This window comes from Oncorhynchus keta, chromosome 11 (assembly GCF_023373465.1).
Source record: "Oncorhynchus keta strain PuntledgeMale-10-30-2019 chromosome 11, Oket_V2, whole genome shotgun sequence".
Lineage (NCBI taxonomy): Eukaryota > Metazoa > Chordata > Actinopteri > Salmoniformes > Salmonidae > Oncorhynchus > Oncorhynchus keta.
The window spans coordinates 38778735-38806297 of record NC_068431.1 but is presented as its reverse complement, the minus strand read 5'-3'; the positions used below and the strand labels follow the sequence as shown (position 1 = coordinate 38806297).

At 44.4% G+C, this 27563-nt stretch overlaps 1 protein-coding gene across 1 annotated transcript; it reads left to right on the top strand.

Moving 5' to 3' along the window:
* The first annotated feature begins 1698 nt into the window (after window positions 1–1698).
* Window positions 1699–16445, top strand: LOC118390729 (gap junction delta-2 protein-like). The gene is made up of 2 exons (XM_035781447.2): window positions 1699–2097; window positions 14533–16445. The coding sequence occupies exons 1-2, from the start codon at window positions 2021–2023 to the stop codon at window positions 15386–15388; spliced, it is 933 nt and encodes a 310-aa protein (XP_035637340.1). The 5' UTR covers window positions 1699–2020; the 3' UTR covers window positions 15389–16445.
* Window positions 16446–27563: the final 11118 nt, after the last annotated feature.

The window sequence follows — 27563 nt, the reverse complement described above, 5'->3', positions numbered from 1 at the left end:
ACAGTGGCGACTATACCAATGTGGCAGAGCAAATGTGTGTGTGGGGGCAGGTGGGGGTAGTCTATGTACTGTATCACACCGCCATTATATTCATCTAATGAATTCAGCTTTCAGCTTTCAGCAGAATACTGTACTGGGCTCATCTTTCCAGAGAAAGTTGTGGGTGGAATGGAGAAGGGGAAATGGACAGAATGTGTGAAGGGGAATGAGGAGGAGTGGGGAGGAAAATACAGTAAGGGGGAGAGGAGGGAGTGAGAAGGTGGGGGCAGAGACAAATAAGTGTGCGGTCATGCTGAATACAGTAACAGGAAGGGGCAGAGGGGGAATGGGGAGGAGGAGCAGAACCATGATTCTCTCCTGTAATCCTCTCGACAGAGGCATGAGGAGGGTGATGTGTAACAGAGAGAGTGAGAGAAGAGAGACGAGACCATGTGTACGAGAGGATGATGAGAGACAGAGTGACCGTGAGAGAGAAAGAGACTCCACATTGAGACAAAGGATTGTAGAAAAATCAAGGAAGGAAGGAAGGAAGGAAGGAAGGAAGGAAGGAAGGAAGGAAGGAAGGAAGGAAGGAAGGAAGGAAGGAAGGAAGGAAGGAAGGGTGGCGGTAGAATCCCTCATTCCAATAGAACAGGAGGAGAGAACCGAGACGGCACAAGGGAGGCATTCTTGCAAGCACAAGTGAACCAGCGATCAGACTAGCAATCCTAGCACATTTACCAGATAAGGAAATAGGGAGGGAGGAGGGAGAGAAAGAGAAAGAGAGGGGTCTGAATGGGGGAATGTGGCATGCTTACGTAGTTTGACAGAGATCGAGTGAGAGAGTGAACCAGAGAGAGTGAGAGAGTGCTGAAAGGAGAGGGAGGAACAAGGAGCGAGACCTAGAGAGAGATAGGTAATCAGAGAGACTGAGCTCAGAACACAAACATCAGGAGAGGGGAAAGGAGGGAGCAAGGAGAGAGAAAGAGCAAAGAGAGGGAGAGAAGAGAGAGATGATGGTTTTCCAGGAGGATAGCCACTCATCCCTGCTCTCTGCAGCAGACATGACTCCAGGCGGAGGACTCTGCTGGAATTAGCCAGAGGGACGATAGAGGACAGCAGGTCTGCAGCACCGCTGTCTAAGTGTATGCAGCAAGGCAGCTGATTGAGTGTGTGTGCCGGCGTTTATTTATTTATTTATTTATTTTTTACTGTTTCTTGTAGTGATTGGGGGTGGAGGAGCCAACGTTCCCATGACTATGAATTTCAGTAAGCAATACAGTGCATGGCAGGAGCTTTATGTGCAAATGTGTCTTTACATCATAGTGTAGTAAATATAGGGAGGATTCAGGCAGTGAAAGTCGGTCCTCGAGTTTTAGCGTGTGTGTGTGGCTGCGCGTGGAGGTGTGCAGAGGAGAGGTCAGCTGGGTGCAGTGTGTAGTGTGCTGGGTTAGAGGAGGCAGGGTACAGGGAAAGTACTGAACACAATGCAAGGACAAGAGCTTCACACTGATGGGAGGGAGTGCATCTGAGGTACCAGGACAGCCCTGGGGGTAGGGTGGAGCACAGAGCGAGAGAGGGCAGGGAAGAGCGGGAGTGAGGGGGAGAAAGAGGGGGAGGAGGGAGAGAAGGAGAGAGCAAGATCATGGCTGTCACATACAGTGAGCTATAGCATAGATCTGAGTGGTGCAGCAGGGGGAAGACAAGCTTCACTACACAGGGAGGGGGAGGGAGGGAGAGAGGAGGAGAGAGGAGGAGAGGCAGACGGCACCACTCCTCTGCCAGGAAGAGAAGAGCACAACGGGACCGGACCGAGGGAGGGCACACACGTTCACCCCCACACAGTCACTCCCATAGAGAACCATCGGCCAGGTCAACGAGTAGAGGTCAGAAGAAGCTGGTGTGGGACGGGGGCGGATGCGCCCCCTCTGGCTGGGTACCGTCAGGAGCGCTGAGCCCAGGAGGAGGGGGAGGAGGAGCGGGAGGAAGAGGGGAAGAGCCCCGGAGACCCGGTTCCTCCTTAGGCTGAACCTGTCTTTCAATGACCATGGGGGAGTGGACCATTCTGGAGCGGCTGCTCGAGGCTGCTGTCCAGCAACATTCTACCATGATTGGGAGGTAAGACTGTCCTCCTGCCACTCATCACCAGTGTCTGTGTGTGTAAAAATGGTTTTGTGTGTGTGTTTTGTGATGGGAAATGCTTGTGTGTGTTTTTTTATTGAAGGTGTGTTGGTGTTTTGGCAGATAGCCTAGCAGTTTAGAGCATTGGACCAGTAACCGAAAGGTCACTGGTTCGAATCCCCGATCCGACTAGATGACAAATCTGTCGATGTGCCCTTGAGCAAGGCTCTTAACCTTAATTGCTCCTGTAAGTCGCTCTGGATAAGAGCATCTGCTAAATGATAAAAACGTAAATGTATGTGTGTTTTGAGTGTTAACTGGGTTGGTAGTATCCCTGAGGACTGTCCCAGCAGTAGCCTCCTCCCCGCCCCTCCCCTCCTCGGCCATTCCCCCCTTCTGTGCCCATCATTATTTAAGGCAAAGCTAATTGCACATAATCAAGAGCTGGTATTACTGGGCATTAGGGCTAATTCAGCCAAGCTCCTGTGTTGATTTCACCTATTGGTCCTGGTATTTATGGAGGGGCAATGGGAGTCTCTAGTAGGAGGAGGAGGAGAGCGAGACATACAGAGAAAAGAGATTCAGAGGACAGAAATGAAGGTGTGGGTGAGCAGGATGAGATGGAGGAAATTATTCTGAACTTGGCAGAGGAGAGATTGCTTCTTGTGGTTTTGTATGTTCTGTAGTTACTGGAGTGTAGTGACAGAAGGTTATGCATGAGCAGATTGGAGTCTTATTAGCAGTGGAGACATGTACTGAGGACAAACATACTGTAATGGCAGATTTTTTTCTCTGGCATGTGAAAAATATGCTTCATCGTCTCTCGCCTGCGTGATTAGTCAAATTCAAAGTGTGATTTTCCACCCATTAACCACAATGTGAGTTACTCACACTGGTAAACTGCACTTGTCCCCTGTATGGAAAAATCACACACGATATTTCCATATGCTTGCTTACCCAGTGAAGCATACAGCTATAGGCTTTCAGGATTGCAGTACCGTGCAGTAGAGAGGAAGTCTACAGAGCTTGGCTACCTATGTTAACATGGAGGCCAGCTGCACTGCTGTGCTCATTAACCTCAACCCCAGGTAGTCTCCAGCAAGGGCAAAGCCTGACCTTCTCTCTCGTACAAGCACAGTACAATCACTGCGTGTCTGTGTTTGTGTCTGTTTTTGTGCTTTTGTCTTTTTGTGTGTGTGTGTGTGTGTGTGTGTGTGTGTGTGTGTGTGTGTGTGTGTGTGTGTGTGTGTGTGTGTGTGTGTGTGTGTGTGTGTGTGTGTGTGTGTGTGTGTGTGTGTGTGTGTGTGTGTGTGTGTCTGTGTATGTGTATGTCTGTGTATGTCTGTGTTTATCTGTGTATGTGTATGTCTGTGTTTGTCTGTGTATGTCTGTGTTTATCTGTGTATGTGTTTGTCTGTGTATGTGTTTGTCTGTGTATGTGTGTCTGTGTATGTGTTTGTCTGTGTATGTGTTTGTCTGTGTATGTGTGTCTGTGTCTGTCTGTGTATGTGTTTGTCTGTGTATGTGTTTGTCTGTGTATGTGTTTGTCTGTGTATATGTGTCTGTGTCTGTCTGTGTATGTGTTTGTCTGTGTATGTGTGTCTGTGTCTGTCTGTGTATGTGTTTGTCTGTGTATGTGTTTGTATGTGTGTGCACGTACATGTTTATCAGAGTATGTGGCTAGAAGGATATATACAGCAGTCTAAATAGAGACTGAGGGCGACATTTTCCTAGTGCAAAAGCACTGTGCAAAGTACAAACATTACCATAAATCTCATTATAATCTAGCAGCGCTATTTCATTTGAAACTTTTCTTCAACAATGTGCGTTATGAAGAAGCAACTATTTATGTTTTGCTTAGTTTACTAAACTCAAGTTAAATAATTGACTAAATAATCAAATTGGAGGGGATTATTTAACTTGAGTTTAGTAAACTGAGCAATACTTAAAGTCACCTCTTCATAGCACGTTGTTTAAGAAGGTTTCAAATGAAATAGTGTTGCTAGATTATAATGAGATTTATGGTAATGTTTGCACTTTGCACAGTGCTTTTGAACTATGAAATGTCACAACAATGTTCATGGTGTTAAATGTAGGTTGTAGTGTAGTATCACTATATTATTATTATTTCATATTATTCAACATGGTGGGTATGAAAAGCAAAAGGAATAATTATAACCACAAATAGGAGCTAAGTGGGACAACAAATCCAAGTTCAGGCACTCGTGTGGGTGTGCAAGTTGATTTAATGTGTGGGCGAAGTCATAATTCAAATCCACCAAGGCGAATCGGCTAACGAGTTCATCAGGGTGTCCCAATGGTGGATATGATTTGGGGTCATGCTAAAGTAGATCAAAGTTCTGAAAAATACGGATAAAGTAGACTACACAAACAACCAAACCAAATGTGTGAGTGTTGACACATACTGTATCTCCCCATTTCTCTAAATGCCATACGATGATGAACAGGATAAGGGATCTGCATTTTCCATCTCCTTTGAGTTTAGATCAAGCCCCTGTCTGGCAACTAGAATCAATGATAGTCTGTTGGGTGCAAAAGAGGAATACATTAATCAGAGAATGAATCAACGAATGAAGAAACGCCTACAATCATTCAGAAGCAGAGACAACAAATGTGTTTGCGGTGTCTGACAGAGCGCATTATTAATGCTGACATGGACTTCTGTTCGTGTCTTTTATTCTTAATCTGAGCGCTGCTGTTGATCATGCACTTTACAGGCCCGACAAGAAAGGCTTTTCCCATCATATCAAACATATTTGATGACTAATTCTCCTCAAGCTAAACGTGGGTGCATCCTTTTCATCATTGTCTCCTTCTGTAGTATTTATATATGTGGAGTTAAAGGCATTGAGGTGTTTCCACACTCTATACCAGACATGGTCAGATGACTAAAGTGATCATGTGAATAGGGACCCAATAGTGCACCACAAGTTAAGTCTCTTTTTATTTGTACATTTTGACGCTCAGTAGCCTACATTCCTCTGGTTTCTCCTGCCGCTGGTGAGGACATGAGGGTGTGTTGTAACTGATAGCTTAGTGTTTGGGCCATGTTCAATCTGTTAGTCCTGTCTGTGTGGCCTCTAGATGTTAGCAGTAACCCAATATCTCTGTGGTGGCCCTCTATCAGTCCATTCTGTCTGTGTGAATTTAGATTCTTAATAGCAACTGCAGAAATGGGACTGAGTGTTTAGATACGTACATGGTGCATGTATACAGGGTGCATGCTGCACGTATACAGGGTGCATGGTGCATGTATACAGGGTGCATGGTGCATGTATACAGGGTGCATGGTGCATGTATACAGGGTGCATGGTGCACGTATACAGGGTGCATGGTGCATGTATACAGGGTGCATGGTGCATGTATACAGGGTGCATGGTGCATGTATACAGGGTGCATGGTGCATGTATACAGGGTGATTCTTTAAGCTACTGCAACGTGTTGGTGAAGGCCTGGTTGTGAAATTGTTTCATGTGGTCAGACTGCTGTTTCAGAGTTGTGGCTCAGCTAGTCATTATATATCAGGGTCAGGTCAGCCATTTTGCACATTCAGTAGTGTATGTAAATGTAGCAGCGGTCTGATTAGAATACATGTTCATGTATATGTGACAGTTCTGTTATAATCCTGCTCACTAGATTCTCTTCTGACTCCAAATCAAGTCTCTGTCCCCCTCCTGCAGTCACTGTGCCTTATACTGTCCCTTTGTCCTAACTGTCCTCTATAGGCTATCTCCCCCCCCCCCCCTTTGCTCTGCTTCATTCTGACGCACACACACACACACACACACACACACACACACACACACACACACACACACACACACACACACACACACACACACACACACACACACACACACACACACACACACACACACACACACACACACACACGCGCCTGTGATCTCTCTTACAAAGCGTTAATGTGCTCTTCCAGGAGAGAAATAAGCCGGGGGTAGTTCCTGTATTAAATCAGGTTAAACACCTTGCAGGTAAAAGGGAAAGGAAGTGTGTTGATGCATCATTTTCTCCACTGCAATGCTGTAGTGGGGTCAGTGCCAGAGACGAATGGAGCAGGAAGAGAGAGAGAGAATGGAGGACTAGGGGATCAGGGAGAGATTAAACAATGGAAATGAGGGGAGGGAGGGATGGGAAGGAAGGGATAGCGCTGCAGAGGCTGAGGAAAAAAGAGGGTAAGTTTCCATCTGCAGAGTATCTGAGTTGGCAGCACAGGTTGTTATCACAATCAGTGGCAAGGAGAATCTGTGTCATTACTCAATACACTGGAGATGCTAACTGACCCTACTGCAGAGGAGACAGCCATACTGGATTGGATACACCCACAGCATCGGGCTAGATTTTTACATTTTAGCAGACACTCTTATCCAGAGCATCTTACAGTAGTGGGTGTATACATTTTCATACTGGTCCCTCGTGAAATCAAACCCACAACCCTGTCGTTGCAAACACCATGCTCTACCAACTGAGCCACATGTGTTTTTCAGACACATTTGATTAAAAACATTCTCAATATTTGATACAAAATAAGACGGCTGTTACATATAGTTAGTATTTGCTTCTTTTACATAGTCCCATATTCACAGAGGAGAATAGTGATGCCATACAATATTCACCAACTAGCTCAAACACTAATTGAAAGAGGGAGGTAGAGAGGGAGAGACGGAGAGAGGGGGGCGATGAAGAGATGCTCCTTCAGTGTGATAGCCAGTGTGTTGTAATGTAATGCAGCTCTCTAATCTCTGTGCTTGGTCAGGTCTTCATTATGTGCTGCCATAAGCAATTAGCTGTGTCTTGTTACGGAGACATGCTCCGTATGAGATGAAATAACATTTTCACTCTGGGTGTCCAGTATGTGTGGCTGAATATTATGTGACTGCTCTCTGTTCTTGTGCCCTTGGTGTTTGGCCACTGTCCACAATGTATTTGTGTTTATGCTAGTTCTGGCTGTATGCAGGCCTATGTGTGAGTACTCGTGGGGTGAGCTCGTATGTGTTTGAGAGGTACAGTGTATGTATGCATAGCATGTGAGATCATGACCTAGCGTATTCATGAGTCTGTGAGCATCATCAGCGTGTGTATATATGTGTATGCATATGTGTCAGTGTGTGTGTGTGTGAGCTGGTGTGTGGGTGTTTTCCCTGTGCATCTGGGGTCAGTGCTCAGAGCCGGTGCAGCCTCTGAAGGCTGGCAGCAGCAGCTGCAGTGTGGATGAACGTGTGAGAGCCTTTCGAAGAGCCAGGGCCTGGATGTCCAGCCAGCACACCAACTACTACAGGAGCTACCATAGTCTACCATGCCAGACCTCCAAAACCAGTTCGTTGTCATGGCCTGGTTCGCGACGAGGCTGCCATAGACGTAACACTGGAGCTGCTAAAACAGATTACACAGCCTACACATCAGCTAATCTAAAGTATACTGTAGAAACAATGCAGCAGAGCTGCAGAGTGTTTAGAGGCTACACATAACATTAATTGACTATACTGTAAAGACATCCTGGCCATTTAGCATTACCAACACACCATTGATTGTATAAACCACCATTCAATAGACACTGGCCCTACACTAAGTGTACTTGCTGTTTCTATACCTTTCACCATTACTGTAGGAGTTCTAAGAGCCTGCTCTGATTCATGACTGTGACATCATCCTAGACCAAAGATAGCTAGAGATTCAATTATCCACTTGGGCTGCAATCAGACACGCTCTTTAGCCGGATGATTGGGTCTCCAATCAGAGACCTGGTGGTGGTGGTTTACATCACATTCCATACCAGCCAAGAATGCCTTCCTCACTGGTACATTCATCTGGACAGGCTGTTTCTATAGTAACTCACAACTGTGTATATGTGCACATTTGATGCAATATCCTCATTAAGGAATGATTCATCGCCATGATTATTGGTGAATGTTAACACATACGGTATGAGAAAATCTATAGCATTTTATATACCTTGGAAGTATGGTTTGGTCACAGTGGGGCGAATGGTCTGGTTTTCTAGGTATGAGATTGACTGATGTAAGACATGTTCCAGCCAGTCTTGCTGTAAGTGATCTGAGCTGTGCAGATGTGGTGCCTGGATCCCCATCCTGGATCTTCTGGACCAGTTCAACCAGTTCAACCAATGGCCTCGAGTAAATTACGCCGTTGGCTTGATTGAAGAGCTTCCAAAACAAGCAGGCGAACTTCTAATGATAGTCAAACATCTTTTTGATCATCTGGAGTGGGATATTCAGATGGTGAGGGCCTAAGGGCCTTCCTGCCTTCGTTTGCTCTCTCGGCAGTGTTTAACTGATGTTTCTAGATGACCTTTTTCCACTGCTTTCTGCTAATGCAGCAATCTACTTCATGCTGATTATCCTGTTCTACAGCAGAATACCACACACACACACACACACGCGCGCACGCACGCACGCACGCACGCACGCACGCACGCACGCACGCACGCACGCACGCACGCACACACACACACACGCACACACGCACACACGCACGGCAATCCCAAACCATGTAACACTTACACCCAAACAGTCTAACACCTGAATAAACCAACAGCTCAGGACCGCAGTAAAACTCACACTGTGCAACACCATCACGTACCCCCTGTCAAACATAGCAGGCAAAGCAACCCTGTGAATTCTGCAGAACCTAATACATAAGAGGGAAATGTAATGACCTGTGCCTTTCCCGGGAAATACAGAATATGAAAATATTTGCAACTATTCAGTACAAGAATACATCAAACATGAGGCATAATGAACACATCTGTAATGTTGATTATGGGTTAGTTAGAAACCATACGGTCCTATGCCGTGGACGTGTGAACAGACAGCTTGTGTAGTGTAGCATAGGTGCAGCGCAGGGCCCGCCCCTCTGATGCAGCACACAGCAGGTGTTTGAATGATGATGACAGTCACTCGTTGTGACAGCAGGACCTGGACCAGGCTGCACCAAGGGAACTGCTGCAACACAAACTCACTCAGAGCATCTCTGTGACGACTTGACAGAGGCTCTGTCACACTCAGACTCCTTCATTGTTGTGATACATACAGAAGCTTGTGTTGTTCTATTATCCATTCAATACATTGACAGGGCAATCAGCAGCTGCAGCTGTGTAGATTCTCACATTTCAAAACCCAGAGATACAGTAGGGATAATAAGGTTCTTTGCCATTAGCTTTATGAAACAGGACACAATATGCTTTCATCTAGGAGTGTCAAATGCCTTGCTGAGAAACATCAATACCCTCACTTTCAGTCAAACCATCAAGGAGACAAACACTTACAGTGCATTCGGAAAGTATTCAGACCCCTACACTTTTTCCATATTTTGTTACATTACAACCTTATTCTAAAATTGATTAAATTAGTATTTTCCCTCCTCAATCTACACACAATACCCCATAATGACAAATAGAAAACAGGTTCTTAGAAATGTTTGCAATTTTGAGTTTTTAAAACAGAAATACCTTACCTTATAATAACTTATTTTTTCACAAGTATTCAGACCCTTTGCTATGAGACTCGACATTGAGCTCAGGTGCATCCTGTTTCCATTAATCATCCTTGAGATGTTTCTACAACTTGATCAGAGTCCACCTGTGGTAAATTCAATTGATTGGACATGATTTGGAAAGTCACACACCTGTCTATATAAGGTCTCACAGTTGACAGTGCATGTCAGAGCAAAAACCAAGCCATGAGGTTGAAGGAATTGTCCGTAAGAGCTTCGAGACAGGATTGTGTTGAGGCACAGATTTGGGGAAGGGTACCATTTCTTTCTGCAGTATTGAAGGTCACCAAGAACACAGTGGCCTCCATCATTCTTAAATGGAAGACGTTTGGAAGCACAAAGACTCTTCCTAGAGCTGGCTGCTCGGGCCAAACTGAGCAATCGGGGGAGAAGGGCCTTGGTCAGGGAGGTGACCAAGAACCCGATGGTCACTCTGACAAAACTCCAGAGCTCCTCTGTAGAGTTGGGAGAACCTTCCAGAAGGACAACCATCTCTGCAGAACTCCACCAATCAGGCCTTTATGGTAGAGTGAGCAGACGGAAGCCATTCCTCAGTACATGACAACCCGCTTGAAGTTTGCCAAAAGGCACCTAAAGGACTCTCAGACCATGAGAAACAAGATTCTCTTGTCTGTTGAAACCAAGATTGAACTATTTGGCCTGAATGCCAAGCGTCACGTCTGGAGGAAACCTGGCACCATCCCTACGATGAATTATGTTGGTGGCAGCATCATGCTGTGGGGATGTTTTTCAGTGGCAGGAACTGGGCGACTAGTCAGGATTGAGGGAAATATGAATGGAACAGAGAGATCCTTGATGAAAACCTGCTCCAGAGTGCTCAGGACCTCAGACTGCAAGGACCTGACGCCGGAGATGAGAAGCAGGTACGGGGAGTCAAACATTTATTCAGGGACAGACATGGAACACGACAGGAACAGCGTCAGCACACGGGTAAACAAGAACATATGACAAACAATCATGATGCAGGGAACAGAGCTAGGAAACAGACAGAAATAGGGAAGGAAATGACACAAGTAAATGAGTCCACGTGAGTCCAATGAGCACTGATGCGCATGACGGGGAAAGGCAGGTGTGCGTACTGGAAGTGTTGGGGAGTCTGGCGCCCTCGAGCGCCAGAGGGAGGAAGAGCGGGAGCAGGTGTGACACAGACTGGGGCGACGGTTCACCTTCCAACGGGACAACCACCCAAAGTACACAGCCAAGACAATGCAGGAGTGGCTTCGGGACAAGTCTCTGAATGTCCTTGAGTGGCCCAGCCAGAGCCCAGACATGAACCCAATCTAACATGTCTAGAGAGACCTGAAAATAGCTGCGTACCAACGTTCCCCATCCAACCTGACAGAGCTTGAGAGGATCTGCAGAGAAGAATGGGAGAAACTCCCCAAATACAGGTGTGCCAAGATTGTAGCGTCATACCCTAGAAGACTCACGGCTGTAATCGCTGCCAAAGGTGCTGAGTAAAAGTACTGAGTTAAGGGTCTGAATACTTACATAAATGTGATATTTAAGTTTGGGATTTTTTATACATTTGCAAATATTTCTAAAAACCTGTTTTTGCTTTGTCATTATGGGGTACTGTGTGTACATTGACGAGGGAAGAAACTATTTAGTCAATTTAAGAATAAGGCTGTAATGTAACAAAATGTGGAAAAGTGAAGGGGTCTGAATACTTTCTGAATGCAGTGTGTGTGTGTGTGTGTGTGTGTGTGTGTGTGTGTGTGTGTGTGTGTGTGTGTGTGTGTGTGTGTGTGTGTGTGTGTGTGTGTGTGTGTGTGTGTGTGTGTGTGTGTGTGTGTGTGTGTGTGGTGCATGTATGGCTGTGTGTCTGTGTAGCTTTCTGTACAGCACTTTGAGATATCAGCTGATGTACGAAGGGCTATATAAATACATTTGATTTGATTTGATTTGTAGCTGTGTGTGTGTAGTGCATGTATGGCTGTGTGTCTGTATGGCTGTGTGTCTGTGTAGCTGTGTGTCTGTGTAGCTGTGTGTGTGTAGTGCATGTATGGCTGTGTGTCTGTGTGGCTGTGTGTGTGGCTGTGTGTCTGTATGGCTGAATGGCTGTGTGGCTGTGTGTGTGTCTGTATGGCTGTGTCTGTGTAGCTGTGTGTGTGTAATGCATGTATGGCTGTGCATCTGTGTGACTGTGTGTGGCTGTGTGTCTGTGTGGCTGTGTGTGTGTCTGTATGGCTGTGTCTGTGTAGCTGTGTGTGTGTAATGCATGTATGGCTGTGCGTCTGTGTGACTGTGTGTGGCTGTGTGTCTGTATGACTATGTGTCTGCGCTTGTAATTGTTTACTTGCTTGTGTGATTCCCTGCATGCATGTGTGTTCTATAAGAGTGGAAGTGTGTGCAAATGTTCATGTACATGGCATTGAACCTCTGAAACACCAAAGGTGTAGAAATCTCTTCTGTTTTATTTTCAAACACACTGAGAGGCAGTGTAGCGTACACACAGCTGCTCCAAACACAGACGACCAGACACACATGCCACCTCGCACAAGCAAGGGATACACAGGGAATACACAAGCACCCACACACACACACAAGCACCCACACACACACAGTACATGCACACTCACATACACGCATAAAAATAAACACGCATATGCAAACACATACACATGCCCATGCGAGGCCCAGGTGGTGTGAGAACAGTCCTGCAGCAGCATGCAACTCTATTTAAAGTCTGTACCATAGTACCACATGTTCTGCCTGTTCTGCTGCCCGGCTAGGAATCTGTACCATCACATCTGCCTGTCTTTCCCCCTGATTTAGCATGTTTGTCTCACTTTACATCTGCCTGTCTTTCCCCCTGATTTAGCATGTTTGTCTCACTTTACATCTGCCTGTCTACATTCATAAGGTTTCTGTATCTTCTCACGCCTCACGCACAGTTCTTATTTCTCTCACTCCTTCATCCCTCCATCCCTTGCTCTCTTCTCCTCTCTCTCCCTGAGCCTCCGCTCTGACTGGATCAGTAGGGGGTTGCTGTGGTAACTGGCCACGGAGAGTGCGTGTGGGGGGAGGTGGGGCTAATTTTAAAGACACACCAGGGACTCCTTTGACACTGCACTATGAAAGAACTAGGAGAGAGAGAGGGAGTGTGAGGGACATAGAGAGAGAAAGGAAAAGAGAGAGATAGGAGGAGAGGGATGTAAAGAGAGAGGGAGTGAGAGAGAGATTAAAAATGGCAGCATATGTATTCAGCAGTGCTAAAGATGTTAATTGATCAGCCATTGGTAGCTGCCTCTTTCACGTAAATGGAGGCTATATCTAAGCTGCTTAGCAACAGTAAAATGAGGGTCTGCATCTTCTGAGGAACTCTACAACCTGCTACTCCAAATGAAGTGCACACACTCAATCAATGTCTCATTGAACACTTCACCATCAGTCAAACCAATAATATGGGCTAAATAATCAATACACAGGAAGGGAGGGAGAGAGCATGAGGGGCGGGGCATTGCTTTAGGACAGCACTAGCGGTGAATTTTAAACATCGCTGATGTCATTTGGTTGACATTTTCGCTGATGCCAGTGGAGCATATTGCAGTACATAAACCATGTTTAGGTGAGGAAGCATTGATAAAGTACAGTAGCCTATTCAATGGGGTTTAGATCGTCTGGGTGTGTGTGGATGTAGTAGTACTGGGTAGATTGAGGAGGAGTGGGATTAAGCTCTCAGCACGTCTCGACAGGCAGAGCTGAGAGGGAGAGAGCTCATCTCTTGTCTGTCTGCTGTTGAAAAATGAATGGAGATGCTGGCTGGATAGGAGACAGGAGGGTTACGCTCAGCCAGCAACATGATGGATATTCATGCAGGGTTCCACATGTTCATTATCCACAGAAATGACTGAGACTATCTCTCCTCTCCTACCTTTCTTCGTTTCACACTGCAGCAGCTGAGGGATTCGTGCACACACACGAATTTACACACACACACATGCATTCACACACACACACGCATTCACACACACACGCAAGCACACACACATTCACACACACACACACACACACAAGCACACACAGAGCGTGACCACTACACACATCTGATCAAACTTGTCCTTGGTGTGAGAGCTGCTGTCTCCATTGATATGCTGTGGTTGAGCAGAGGTACATATAAAACACAGCTTTTATTGGCTTAAGACAAATGATGTCACTATAATTCACACATTTATTTTTATTTTTATTTCACCTTTATTTAACCAGGTAGGCTAGTTGAGAACACCTTTATTTAACCAGGTAGGCTAGTTGAGAACACCTTTATTTAACCAGGTAGGCTAGTTGAGAACACCTTTATTTAACCAGGTAGGCTAGTTGAGAACACCTTTATTTAACCAGGTAGGCTAGTTGAGAACACCTTTATTTAACCAGGTAGGCTAGTTGAGAACAAGTTCTCATTTACAATTGCGACCTGGCCAAGATAAAGCAAAGCAGTTCGACACATACAACGACACAGTGTTACACATGGAGTAAAACAAACATACAGTCAATAATGCAGTAGAAACAAGTCACATGACAAAAGCCAAAGCCACCCTGCAAACACATTAGCTTTGGCTTTCAATTAATGATAATAGACGAGTAACATGTCTAATTAATCATGTCAATATCACAGGACTTGATTATTTGTTCTACTCTATGTCACATCTGACTAGGGTTGCAAAACTTTCAATACATTTCCTGGTTGGAGGACTCCCAGAATCAAGAGGAAATCCGAAATCCTCCAACCAGGAAGACTGTGAAACCAGGACATTTATTGAAAGATCCCAGAATTGTGCAACCGTAGCTACATTTAACACTCCTCTTAACACATAACTGACAATGTGTCTTCCCCACCCCTCTCTCTTTCCCTCTCTCCAGGATCCTGCTGACCGTAGTAGTGATCTTCCGTATTTTGATAGTAGGTATAGTGGGTGAAAAAGTTTATGAGGACGAGCAGATAATGTTCATCTGTAACACTATGCAGCCGGGCTGCAACCAGGCCTGCTACGACAAGGCCTTCCCCATATCCCACATCCGCTTCTGGGTCTTCCAGATCATCTTGGTGTGTACGCCCAGCCTATGCTTCATCACCTACTCCGTACACCAGTCCGCCAAGCAGCGTGACCGCAGTTACTCCATGCTACACCCCTACATAGACCACGGTCATGCAAGTCACCACAGTCGCGGAGGCGACCACCACGCACGCAAGCTGCGCAACATCAACGGTATCCTGGTGCAGAACCCCGACAGCGGCAAGGAGGAGCAGGACCTGGAGGTCAAGGAGATCCCAAATGTACCCCGGGGGCTCACGCAGGCCAAGAGCGCCAAGGTGCGGCGGCAGGAGGGCATCTCCCGCTTCTACGTCATCCAGGTGGTGTTCCGTAACGTGTTGGAGATCGGCTTCCTGGCAGGCCAGTACTTCCTGTATGGCTTCAACGTGCCAGGGATGTTTGAGTGTGACCGTTACCCCTGCGTGAAGGAGGTGGAGTGTTACGTGTCACGCCCCACAGAGAAGACGGTGTTCCTGATCTTCATGTTTGCGGTGAGCGGCATTTGTGTGCTGCTCAACCTGGCCGAGCTCAACCACCTGGGCTGGAGGAAGATCAAGACGGCCGTCAGGGGTGTTCAGGCCCGCAGGAAGTCCATCTGTGAGGTGCGTAAGAAGGACGTGTCGCATGTGTCCCAGGCCCCCAACCTGGGCAGGACCCAGTCCAGTGAGTCAGCCTATGTCTGACAGAGGCTCCTCCACATGGGGGACCTGGACCTCTGGACCGAGCACAGATTTCTCTGGGGAGGATGAACACTCAATCCAGCTCCCCCCACCCTGAGGGGCACTAACTTTACACTGCAACATTATTCAGGGGTGCAGAGGGACTTCACATGGTCATACTGGAGGATTATTGGAGAGAAGAGCTTTTTGGACTCTACAGGAGAGAGAAAGTACCTAAATGGCAGTTGATTAGAGTTAAGTTAGATTTAAACTGTTGGGAGTGTTGTGCCTTCCAAGAGAACACACTGGATAAAGAGGAGATGGAACTAATTACTGTAAGAATATGAATTAAGGATAGTTCAAATTAAGAAATAAGTCTCACATAAATATATTATCTTTGCCTTTGTGAGAGGTCAAACATTGTCCCTTCATTTATTTAAGTATGTGTGCATATGCAAGAACGTATGTGTGAGCATGCATGCGCATGTGTGTGTGTGTGTGTGTGTGTGTGTGTGTGTGTGTGTGTGTGTGTGTGTGTGTGTGTGTGTGTGTGTGTGTGTGTGTGTGTGTGTGTGTGTGTGTGTGTGTGTGTGTGTGTGTGTGTGTGTGTGTGTGAGTGTGCGCAAGAGATAAGGCAGTGTGTATGTCCTTTGTTCTGCAGAGTCAGAGCAGAGACGATGGGTGAAGTTGAGTTGCTGAGGGAATGAAAACATTCCTTCTTTCCGTTATTTTCCTTCCCTGCGGCAGATCCACTATAAGGAGGAGCCAAGCAGAGGAGAAGCACCTTTTATCATCCCCTTAGAAACCCAGAAAAGAAGGCTTTAAAATGTTTTCAAAAATCAACACCAAAACTACACCTCAGCACAAACTGGAACCCCCGCCCCCGCCCCCCCCCGCCCCCGCCCCGTCCCGGTCCCCGTCCCCGTCCCCGTCCTCTCCCCATCCCCATCCCCATCCCCGTCTCCGTCCTCTCCCCGTCCCCGTCCCCGTCCTCTCCCCGTCCCTGTCCCCGTCCCCGTCCTCTCCCCGTCCCCGTCCTCTCCCCGTCCCCATCCTCTCCCCGTCCCCGTCCCGTCCCGCCCCGCCCCGCCCCGTCCCGTCCCTGTCCCCGTCCCTGTCCCCGTCCTGTCCCCTGTCCCCCTGTCCCCCTGTCCCCCTGTCCCCCATCCCCCCATCGCTGTATAATGCATTATTTTACAAGACTGACTACAGTATGAAGCACTAAAGGAATGAATGGGATTCCAACCAGCCGTTATTCCTCCATTACACAGGAAACAGAAGTATTTACTCACAGAACATTTGAACATTTTTAACCCACAAGTTTTTGCTTTACTATCGAATTTGGTGCCATATTTCCAAGTTACTGTAAATAATTGAATGTAATAATAATTGCATAAAGCCAGCTTATTCCCCTATGAGGCATGGGTGGGTGGGGGAATGGCGGTGTTGGGTTGGGTGCTGGGATTTGGGTGGTGCTGGAGATTAATCATAGATTGCCAGCTTTAAGAATATATCATATTAATGTGCTCTTTGTTAAGCTTTTGTTCTAGAATGGAAACTGTAAGTTCCAAAAAAGTATTTTTCCCCTCTTATGGACTTTGAAAAAGGCATGTACTGAAGCATTCATAGAATGGATAGATTGTGTTATGACATGTAATTAAAAAAAGAGACTGTTTAATTTATTTGCATCCTGCTCCTGTGACATGTAATAATCAGCATGTGTTAAGATTAAAAATGATATATGAGATGTGAACATAGCACCCTGTAATGGGGATATGGGGAGCGAATATTGGAAAGGCTCCAGAATTGCAGCAATAATATTAATATTATATTGCAGAAAAAAATTTATGAATAAATATATAAATATCAAAAAGCCTCATATTTTCTGCTGAAGTGTGTGTGCAGGCTATGAGAATAAGACTAGGGCACAAGGTTAAAATTGCATCAAGAGAACAGTTTCAGACATTGAGTAGCAAAAAACGAAAATGTTTACAGAGTGGAAATTAACATAAAACGGCACATTTATGGCCACTGATGACAAGATATACAGTACAATGGATACTACTTGAATTCCCGTGCAAATACTTTATGACAATGTGAATATTGTTCTAATAACAGGGGATGTATGATTAAAGTTGTGTACCTAGGCCAGACATGAACAAACCACCAGGCAAATTCATTTGACTTTGTCATGAAAAGGAAACAACATTAATAAGTTAGATAAACAAAGTCAGCGAGGCAGAGTTAGTTGCCACGGACCCAAAATCCATTCAGTAAGACAGAAAATAAACAGAGTTACTCCAGCAGAGACCTCCACACCAACAGAATCTAGCTTTGATCAAATCCAAACAGAGTTACTCCAGCAGAGACCTCTACACCAACAGAATCTAGCTTTGATCAAATCCAAACAGAGTTACTCCAGCAGAGACCTCCACACTAACAGAATCTAGCTTTGATCAAATCCAAACAGAGTTACTCCAGCAGAGACCTCCACACTAACAGAATCTAGCTTTGATCAAATCCAAACAGAGTTACTCCAGCAGAGACCCCCACACTAACAGAATCTAGCTTTGATCAAATCCAAACAGAGTTACTCCAGCAGAGACCTCCACACTAACAGAATCTAGCTTTGATCAAATCCAAACAGAGTTACTCCAGCAGAGACCCCCACACTAACAGAATCTAGCTTTGATCAAATCCAAACAGAGTTACTCCAGCAGAGACCTCCACACTAACAGAATCTAGCTTTGATCAAATCCAAACAGAGTTACTCCAGCAGAGACCTCCACACCAACAGAATCTAGCTTTGATCAAATCCAAACAGAGTTACTCCAGCAGAGACCTCCACACCAACAGAATCTAGCTTTGATCAAATCCAAACAGAGTTACTCCAGCAGAGACCTCCACACTAACAGAATCTAGCTTTGATCAAATCCAAACAGAGTTACTCCAGCAGAGACCTCCACACTAACAGAATCTAGCTTTGATCAAATCCAAACAGAGTTACTCCAGCAGAGACCTCCACACCAACAGAATCTAGCTTTGATCAAATACAAAAATTGACCCAAGTGCTAATCACAAATCACAACCCAGGTGCTTTGATTTGGGCTTTCATCTAGGGCTCTTTGATGGAGACCTCCACACCAACAGGCTTTGATGGCCCTTGTCCCCACTAATCACAATTCAGAACTGAGCTTTGATTTGGGCTTTGTCTAGTGCTCTTTGATGTGTGTGCTTATGGCGTTGTCCCCACTGTGTGTTGTGTGTGCTGTGTGTGTGTGTGTGTGTGTGTGTGTGTGTGTGTGTGTGTGTGTGTGTGTGTGTGTGGGTGGGAGGGAGGGAGGGAGGGGGAGGGAGGGAGGGAGGGAGGGAGGGAGGGAGGGAGACTATGATTGCTGCAGTCCAGGAAGTCTGACAGACAGCAGCACATTCCCAGGTGAGCTCATCCAACTGTTCTCACTCAGTCCTCTGAGTAAGAGATTAATAACTTTGCACATTTTGGGAGTGGCTGGCTATCTCTGGTCAATCTTCCTGTTGTTTATGGTTAGGAGATTCAATGAGGTCATGGTCAAATCAAATTTTATTCGTCACAGTTTACAGCAGCGATAAAAAGTGCAGCAAAATGCTTGTGTGCTAGCTCCCTCAACAATACAGTACGTTATTCAATATCAATAATAACAATCAGAGTTGAGTCAAAAATAATAAGTACAGATGTCGGATCTCAATTTGATCACTCTTTTGTTGCTGAGAATTTTCTTGGAAATGCAGGAGAGCTTTGTAATTTACATAAATTAATTGAAAACCCACACTAACACGTTTATATGAACAGTATTGCAATTTTCATGTAGCCTACTTTTGGCCAGCTCGTAGCTTAACTACCAATCAAGCAACATTATGGCCAAACGTTCAAATCCTGTTGCTGCAGGATTATTTTGCTGTGACAATAAAGTCAATTTAAGATCATATATCTGTAATAGAAGAGGTAGTTTGCATAGTCAGCATTTACAAATATAAAGTGTGCAGTGTCTTGGTCACGCAGTAGAATTAATAATATATAACAGAGCAGCGTTGACTGTGTGTGTCTGTGTCTGTATGGGTGTGTGTTTGTACTTGTGTGTGGTGTTTGTGTGTGCATTTTTGTGTAAGAGTTGGATGTGTGGATAGTCAGTGCAAATAATCTCCAAGGTGCAGAAAGTCTCTAAAGTGTTGATAATCTCTAAAGTGTTGATAATCTCTAAAGTGTTGATATTCTCTCAAGTGTTGATAATCTCTAAAGTGTTGATCATCTCTAAAGTGTTGATAATCTAAGGTGTTGATAGTCTCTAAAATTGATAGTCTCAAAAGTGTTGATAATCTCAAAAGTGTTGATAGTCTCTTAAGTGTTGATAGTCTCTAAAATTGATAGTCTCTAAGGTGTTGATAATCTCTAAAGTGTTGATAATCTAAGGTGTTGATAGTCTCTAAAGTTGATAGTCTCTAAGGTTTGATAATCTCTAAAGTGTTGATATTCTCTAAGGTGTTGATAATCTCTAAAGTGTTGATAATCTCTAAAGTTTTGATAATCTAAGGTGTTGATAGTGTTGGTAATCTCTAAAGTGTTGATACTCTAAGGTGTTGATAATCTCTAAAGTGTTGATAATCTCTAAAGTTTTGATAATCTAAGGTGTTGATAGTGTTGGTAATCTCTAAAGTGTTGATATTCTCTAAAGTGCTGATATTCTCTAAGGTGCTGATATTCTCTAAAGTGCTGACATTCTCTAAGGTGCAGATAGTCTCTAGGGTGTTGATAGTCTTTACGGTGCAGATGATCTCTAAAGCTATTTGATTACCTGTTCAGGAGTTTTATGGCTTGGGGGTAAAAACTGTTGAGCAGCCTTTTTGTCCTAGACTTGGCACTCCGGTACCTCTTGCCATGTGGTAGTAGAGAGAACTGTCTATGACTGGGGTGGCTGGGGTCTTTGACAATTTTTAGGGACTTTCTCTGACGCCGCCTGGTGTAGAGGTCCTGGATGGCAGGCAGCTTAGCCCCAGTGATGTACTGGGCCGTATGCACTACCCTCTGTAGTGCCTTGCGGTCAGAGGCCGAGCAGTTGTCATACCAGGCAGTGATGCAACCAATGCTTTCTATGTTGCAGTTGTAGGACCTTTTGAGGATCTCAGGACCCATGCCAAATCTTTTTGTTTTCCTGAGGGGGAATAGGCTTTGTTGTGCCCTCTTCACGACTGACTTGGTGTGTTTGGACCAGTCTAGTTTGTTGTTGATGTAGACACCAAGGAACTGGAAGCTCTCAACCTGCTCCACTACAGCCCCGTCGATGAGAATGGGGGCGTGCTCGGTCCTCCTTTTCCTGTAGTCCAAAATCACCTCCTTAGTCTTGGTTACGTTGAGGGATAGGCTGTTATTCTGGCACCACCCGGCCAGGTCTCTGACAAATTGTAGTATATAAATATAAATAAAAAAGATAATTGAATTATTACACTATTACCCTATTGCTAACAAAAAAACACACAAATAAATCTAAATTGCACAAATCCTATATCACAAAAATACACAAATAGAATAACACACTTATAAAGAAGATAACCTGATTATTGACTATTACAATATTACACAGAAACACACAAACTAAATTGCACAACTAATTGCATTAGTAGTGTACAAAGTTAGAGGTGCACTATTTGACAGATTCCCCTGCTCCCCCTTCCTCGGGCTTCCAGTGGAGAGACCTGAGGTCAACCTACCCCCGCCCCCCTCCCCATCTTGTACTTCTGAGTGGGAGACCTTCCCAGACAGTAGCCTATCTAGCTCACAAACTAGAATCAGGGTGCCCACTCCGACAAGGTTAATTGACCCACAGTCCCACACGGTGACATGATATCATTGATGTGATGTGCAAATGAGCGATAGAAAACCGTTCGCGCAAATGTCTCCATTCGGGATATATATATATTTTGTTGTGCGGGCGCCCCATGCTGCCCCTGGCAAGATGTTGCCCCGGCAAGATGTTGCCCCATGCTGCCCCTGGCAAGATGTTGCCCCGGCAAGATGCCGCCCTGGGCCTAAATCCACCACTGATCACTGCATATGCTTGGCCTGCCAATATTATTTTCAGACCATATTATATTTCAAAACTCGAGCTTTGAGCCTTTGATAACAAAGTAGATCAGTTGTTGTATTACTTGCGAGGCACAGGTGAGCATAAATTTGAATAATTAGCTTTTTATTTTGCTGGACTGATGGTAGGCCTACCTGCAGCATATGGTTCGCCTCTCATCATCCCTACTCTCTCCTTTCCTCTGGTGAGACATTTCATATTATTCTGTAAGTAACACTCCATCTAGTATGATATGCCACGTTTCGTATGGTATGTATTCATTTGTGGATGTCCATGATCCATTTCGTACGATATGTTACGAACTACAATTCGTATGATATGTAATGGATTTCCAAAACATACAAAATGTTATGAGTTTGCAAAATGTATAATATGTTATGAGTTTGCAAAATGTATAATATGTTATGAATTTGAAAAACGTAAGATATGTTACAAATTCCAATGTGTTATGGCTAACGTTAGCTAGGTGGCTAATACTAACGTTAGCTAGTCTAGGGGTTAGGATTAGAGGTTAGGATTAGGGTTAGGGTTAGCGTACATGCTAAGTCGTTGCAAAGTAGCTAAAAAGTTTGCCTGCAGTGCTTCTGAATCAACTGCACCTACCACCAACAGTGCAAGACGAATAGAAAAAAGAGACATCGGAGTGCAAGGCTTTATCGTTGGCTTTCCTACAGAAATGTTTGGTGATCGACTAGGAATGCCTTGAAGATTGACCAGTGGATCTCGGTTGACCGGTTGGTGTGCGCTGCTCTATAGAGTGGAAAATGTCTCCACTGCACTCCCTCTGCTCTGCAGTCTATCTCACATAATACACAGTGACAGCTTAACAATCCAGCTGTTTTTAGCTGCGCAAAGATTCAAAACCTGCTTTACATCAATTATTAAAGAAACAAAAATGATACATCTCTCTCAGAGGCTATGTTACACTATTGTGTAGAGTCTGAGTTTCTACTCATGAATCCTTGATATTTCACCGGTTCAGTCTGGATATGAAAGTTAAGCTCCTGACCTGAATGGTCTGAGCATTTCACTGTTAGTCTACACCTGTTGTTTACGAAGCATGTGACAGTTCAAATGTTATATGATTTGATTAAGGATAAGAGACTCAAACATTATGCAGTCAGTTACTCTATTGAGTGTATTGTACTGTAACACAACAGAGTGGGTTTAACCCAGACATGACTCCCTAGTCTCACACCCACTCCAGCTGACACACAAACGCGCATCCACATCCACACACACACACACACACACTGAGTCCTAGTGCACTTGCCTGGCCTCGACGAGTCCTCAACATCACGATTATCATTCATTTGGGTAGGAGAGAGGAAGCAAACAGAAACGAATACAACTAATGAGAATTTCACCCAAAACACAAAGCCTCTTACCGTCAAAACAATATCAATATCTATGTATAATCTATGGAAATCTTAACCCTACCTCTGATATGACATAACGATGGGAAATCAGAGTAGCAGTGATCATAGATCTAATGGCTTGGGTGTTAAGAGTGGTCCAGAGAGAGTGGGTGGGGTGTGGAACCTTTTAGTGAGATTAAACCTTCACAGCTTATTTATTCACATCAAGGCTGTGTTATGAACCCATTGACATGTGGCCAGGAGGAAAATAGGAGTGTGTGCACGTGCTGAAAACCAACATATCATTATCATGTCAACGACACCCGCTGACAAGCAAGCACAACCTCAGCACACACAAGTCACAAGTCATCCAACTCCTAATCAAAAGAGTCGGTTGTCACAGAAGAGTTGAGATTGATTTGGTTAGCAGGCTGGTTGCCAGGCCGGTTGCTGTGGTGATGGAGAGAGGACAGTAACGATGTTAAGCACCACAGAGATTACTGTATCAGTATCAGTACTCAGAATGCAGCACTGCCTCCTCATTCCCCTCTTCATAAAACTATAGTCGACCATCAAATGAATCATTGCGTTGCCCTTTAAAGGGACTTTTATCCACACTACTAGAGTTGGACGATATTTGGGGAGACCTATTCCACAATAGGCTATTTCAAGTAACGCAGATATCCAATATTATCGTTTTGCGCTGTTAATTCTCTAGAGTCTAAGATGTTGGGAAACAAGGTTTGGAAGTATCTGTCCAATATCTAGGATAGCAGCGGAGAGTCAGTTACAGTAGGAGCACAGATAGTACCAGTCAAAAGTTTGGACTCTCCTACTCATTCAAGGGTTTTTCTTTATTTTGACTATGTTCTACATTGCAGAATAATAGTGAAGACATCAAAACTATTAAATAACACATGGAATCATGTAGTAACCAAAAGAGTGTTTAAAGAAATCTAAATATATTTTATATTTGAGATTCTTCAAAGTAGCCACCCTTTGCCTTGATGACAGCTTTGCACACTCTTGGCATTCTCTCAATCAGCTTCATGAGGTAGTTGAATGGATTTTAATTAACAGGTGTACCTTGTTAAAAGTTAATTTGTGGAATTTCTTTCCTTCTTAATGCCTTTGAGCCAATCAGTTGTGTTGTGACAAGGTAGGGGTGGTATACAGAGCATATCTCTATTTGGTAAAAGACCAAGTCCATATTATGGCAAGAACAGCTCAAATAAGCAAAGAGAAACAACAGTCCATCACTACTTTAAAGCATGAAGGTCAATCAATATGGAAAATGTCAAGAACTTTGAAAGTTTCTTCAAGTGCAGTCGCAAAAACCATCAAGCACTATGATGAAACTGGCGGTCATGTGGACCGCCACAGCAAAGGAAGACCCAGAGTTTCCTCTGCTGCATGTTCATTAGAGCTGAGCTAACTGCACCTCAGATTGCAGCCCAAATAAATGCTTCACAGAGTTCAAGTAACAGACACATCTCAACATCAACTGTTCAGAGGAGACTGTGTGAATCAAGCCGTAATGGTCGAATTGCTGCAAAGAAAACACTACTGAAGGACACCAATAAGAAGAAGAGACTTGCTTGGGTCAAGAAAGACGAGCAATGGACATTAGACAGGTGGAAATGTCCTTCGGTCTGACAAGTCCAAATTTGAGATCTTTTGGATCCAACCGCAAATTTTTATAAATTTGCAAACATTTCTAGAAAATAGTTTTTGCTTTGTCATTATGGGGTATTGTGTGTAGATTGATTAGGATTTGTTTTATTTAAACCATTTTAGAATAAGACTGTAACGTAACAAAATGTGGAAATAGTCAAGGAGTCTGAATACATTGCGAATGCACTGTACATACCAGGGTTAGACAGTGGCTTCATAAATCTTCACCAAGTCTTCTGCACTAGTAACCAAATGGACTGAATGAACAATTGGAACAGTTGGCTCCCATGTTGTTTACGTGTTCCCTTTTTGTTCTAATTTATGAATATCTATATTGAACCAAGGTCTATGAAATCCTCTCTGCCTGTCACTGGTTTATATCACTCTAGCTAATTCCCTGAACCAGTGGAATACAGCTGTATGAATGACTGCTTATGGTAAGGGATGAGCCTCCACAATGTACAGATGCTGATTGCATTCAAAACAGGACAGCGCCAAAAAGTGCACACACACACACACACACACACACACACACACACACACACACACACACACACACACACACACACACACACACACACACACACACACACACACACACACAACAACAGTGTACCGTAGACATCCATATTACTACTAGCTTATTCATGCATTAAAGCATGTAAGTCAATTATCTCTCCCAGTGTGCAGCCAGTCACAGGAGCGAGCGGTTTGGGCTCTGTGTGTTTATGCAACTGAAATGAAGGGAGGTAAATCAAATGAGGGAAATGACAGGGAAGCCGCCTCAGCCAGGGAGATTAAAACTTTGATTTGAAAATGTTCATGAGGTAGCTCTTGACTTTCATCAATCAGAAGATCAATAAAGGGAGAGCAGATGACAAATGTGTAATGTATTTTCTGTGACTGTAATCTAGGAATGCTTCACAGTCTATGGAATAACTAATTAAATCACTTTCACCCATTGTTATCCCTTCTGGGTAAGGGTGTTATCGTGTTACAAAGAGACAGGCTTTGGGGTCTCGGTTTTCCAGTTCAAGTTTAAGTGTCAGGACAATCTAATCATATTTTTACACTCATGAAATTACAGTACAAAATTAACATGAGTGTCTGGGGTATTGGCAGGAAATGAGATACCTAGTCAGTTGCACACCTGAACGCATTCAACCGAAATGTCTCTGAATCAGAGAGGTGCGGTGGGCTGCCTTAATCCATGTCCATGTCATCGGCACCCGGGGAGCAGTTGTTGTGAGGGTAAACTGCCTTGCTCAAGGGCAGAACAGCTGATTTTTTCACCTTGCCGGCTCACGGATTCAAACAAGCAACCTTCGGTCCCAAGCCAACACTCTTGGCACTAGTGATCCCTTGAGGGGAGGAGCAGAAGTAAAGCAGAAGTAAAGTGGGAGGAGGCAAGAACAAACACATCAGAAGAGGAGAGGAAACGGACAGAGTGTTGGAGGAGGGAGAAACAAAGCAGCAGAGCAGACGGTCTGTTTAACTGCTCATGTTGCCTCGACATGAGAATCAGCAGCTCAGCCCAGAGAGAGTAGGCTATAGGTCAGTCTGTGTCTTACACTACATTACTGCAGGTCAGTCTGTGTCTTACATTACATTACTACAGGTCAGTCTGTGTCTTACACTACATTACTACAGGTCAGTCTGTGTCTTACACAACATTAATACAGGTCAGTCTGTGTCTTACACTACATTAATACAGGTCAGTCTGTGTCTTACACTACATTACTACAGGTCAGTCTGTGTCTTACACTACATTACTACAGGTCAGTCTGTGTCTTACACTACATTACTACAGGTCAGGCTGTGTCTTACACTACATTACTACAGGTCAGTCTGTGTCTTACACTATATTACTAAAGGTCCGTCTGTGTCTTACACTACATTACTACAGGTCAGTATGTCTCTTACACTACATTACTACAGGTCAGTCTGTGTCTTACACTACATTACTACAGGTCAGTCTGTGTCTTACACTACATTACTGCAGGTCAGTCTGTGTCTTACATTACATTACTACAGGTCAGTCTGTGTCTTACACTACATTAATACAGGTCAGTCTGTGTCTTACACTACATTACTACAGGTCAGTCTGTGTCATACACTCATTACATTACTTGCTACAGGTCAGCCATAGAGTCCGTAATGTTGCACACTATAGATCTACAATCAAATGGCATTTGGCATCAGTGGAGGGTCCTCAGAGAAGGAAGGTGAGGAAAATCCTCCTCAGTGAATTTCATTTTAGTTTTAAATAGTGAAACATTACAAATATATCCTTTTGGGTGAAACTATACTAAATATATTCCCATGTCACCAAATAATTGATTAAAATACATTGTTTTGCAATTAAGGTCTACAATAGCGTGAAAAGCACTCTGTAGGATAACATCATGGTGTAGCCGGAGGACAGCTAGTTTCCGTCCTCCTCTGCGTACATTGACTTCAATACAAAACCTAGGTGGCTCATATAGTTCTCACCACAGTCCATAGACTTACAGAGTAATTATGACTCCCGGAGGACATCCTCCAACCTATCAGAGCTCTTGTAGCATGAACTGACATGTTGTCCACCCAATCAAAGCATCAGAGAATGAATCTAGTACTGAAAGCATAAGCTACATCTAGCTAGCACTGTGGTGCATAAAGTACGGTGAGTAGTTGGCTCAAAGAGCAAGACAATAGTTGAACAGTTTTGAACATATTAATTTCTTTAAAAATGAAGGATGATCAAGAGAGAGAAAAAGAGAGAGAAAGAGAGAAAGAGAGCTAGCTAGTATATATATTTTATATATACAATACCTATTCCCTCTCAGGAGAATGAAAATATTTGGCATGGATCCCCAGACCCTCAAAAAGTTATACAGCTGCACCATCAAGAGCATCCTGACTGATTGCATCACCGCCTGGTATGGCAACTGCTCGGCATCCGACCATAAGGCGCTATAGAGGGTAATGTGTACGGCCTAGTACATCACAAGGGCCCAGCTTCCTGCCATCGAGGACCTCTATACTAGTGTCAGAGGAAGGGCCCAATGT

Bases quoted from the DNA above. Each gene is read 5' to 3' on its own strand.
- LOC118390729 (XM_035781447.2), top strand. From the start codon at position 2,021: ATGACCATGGGGGAGTGGACCATTCTGGAGCGGCTGCTCGAGGCTGCT. The intron at 2,098-14,532 runs GTAAGACTGTCC...CCCTCTCTCCAG, and splicing joins CATTCTACCATGATTGGGAG to GATCCTGCTGACCGTAGTAG.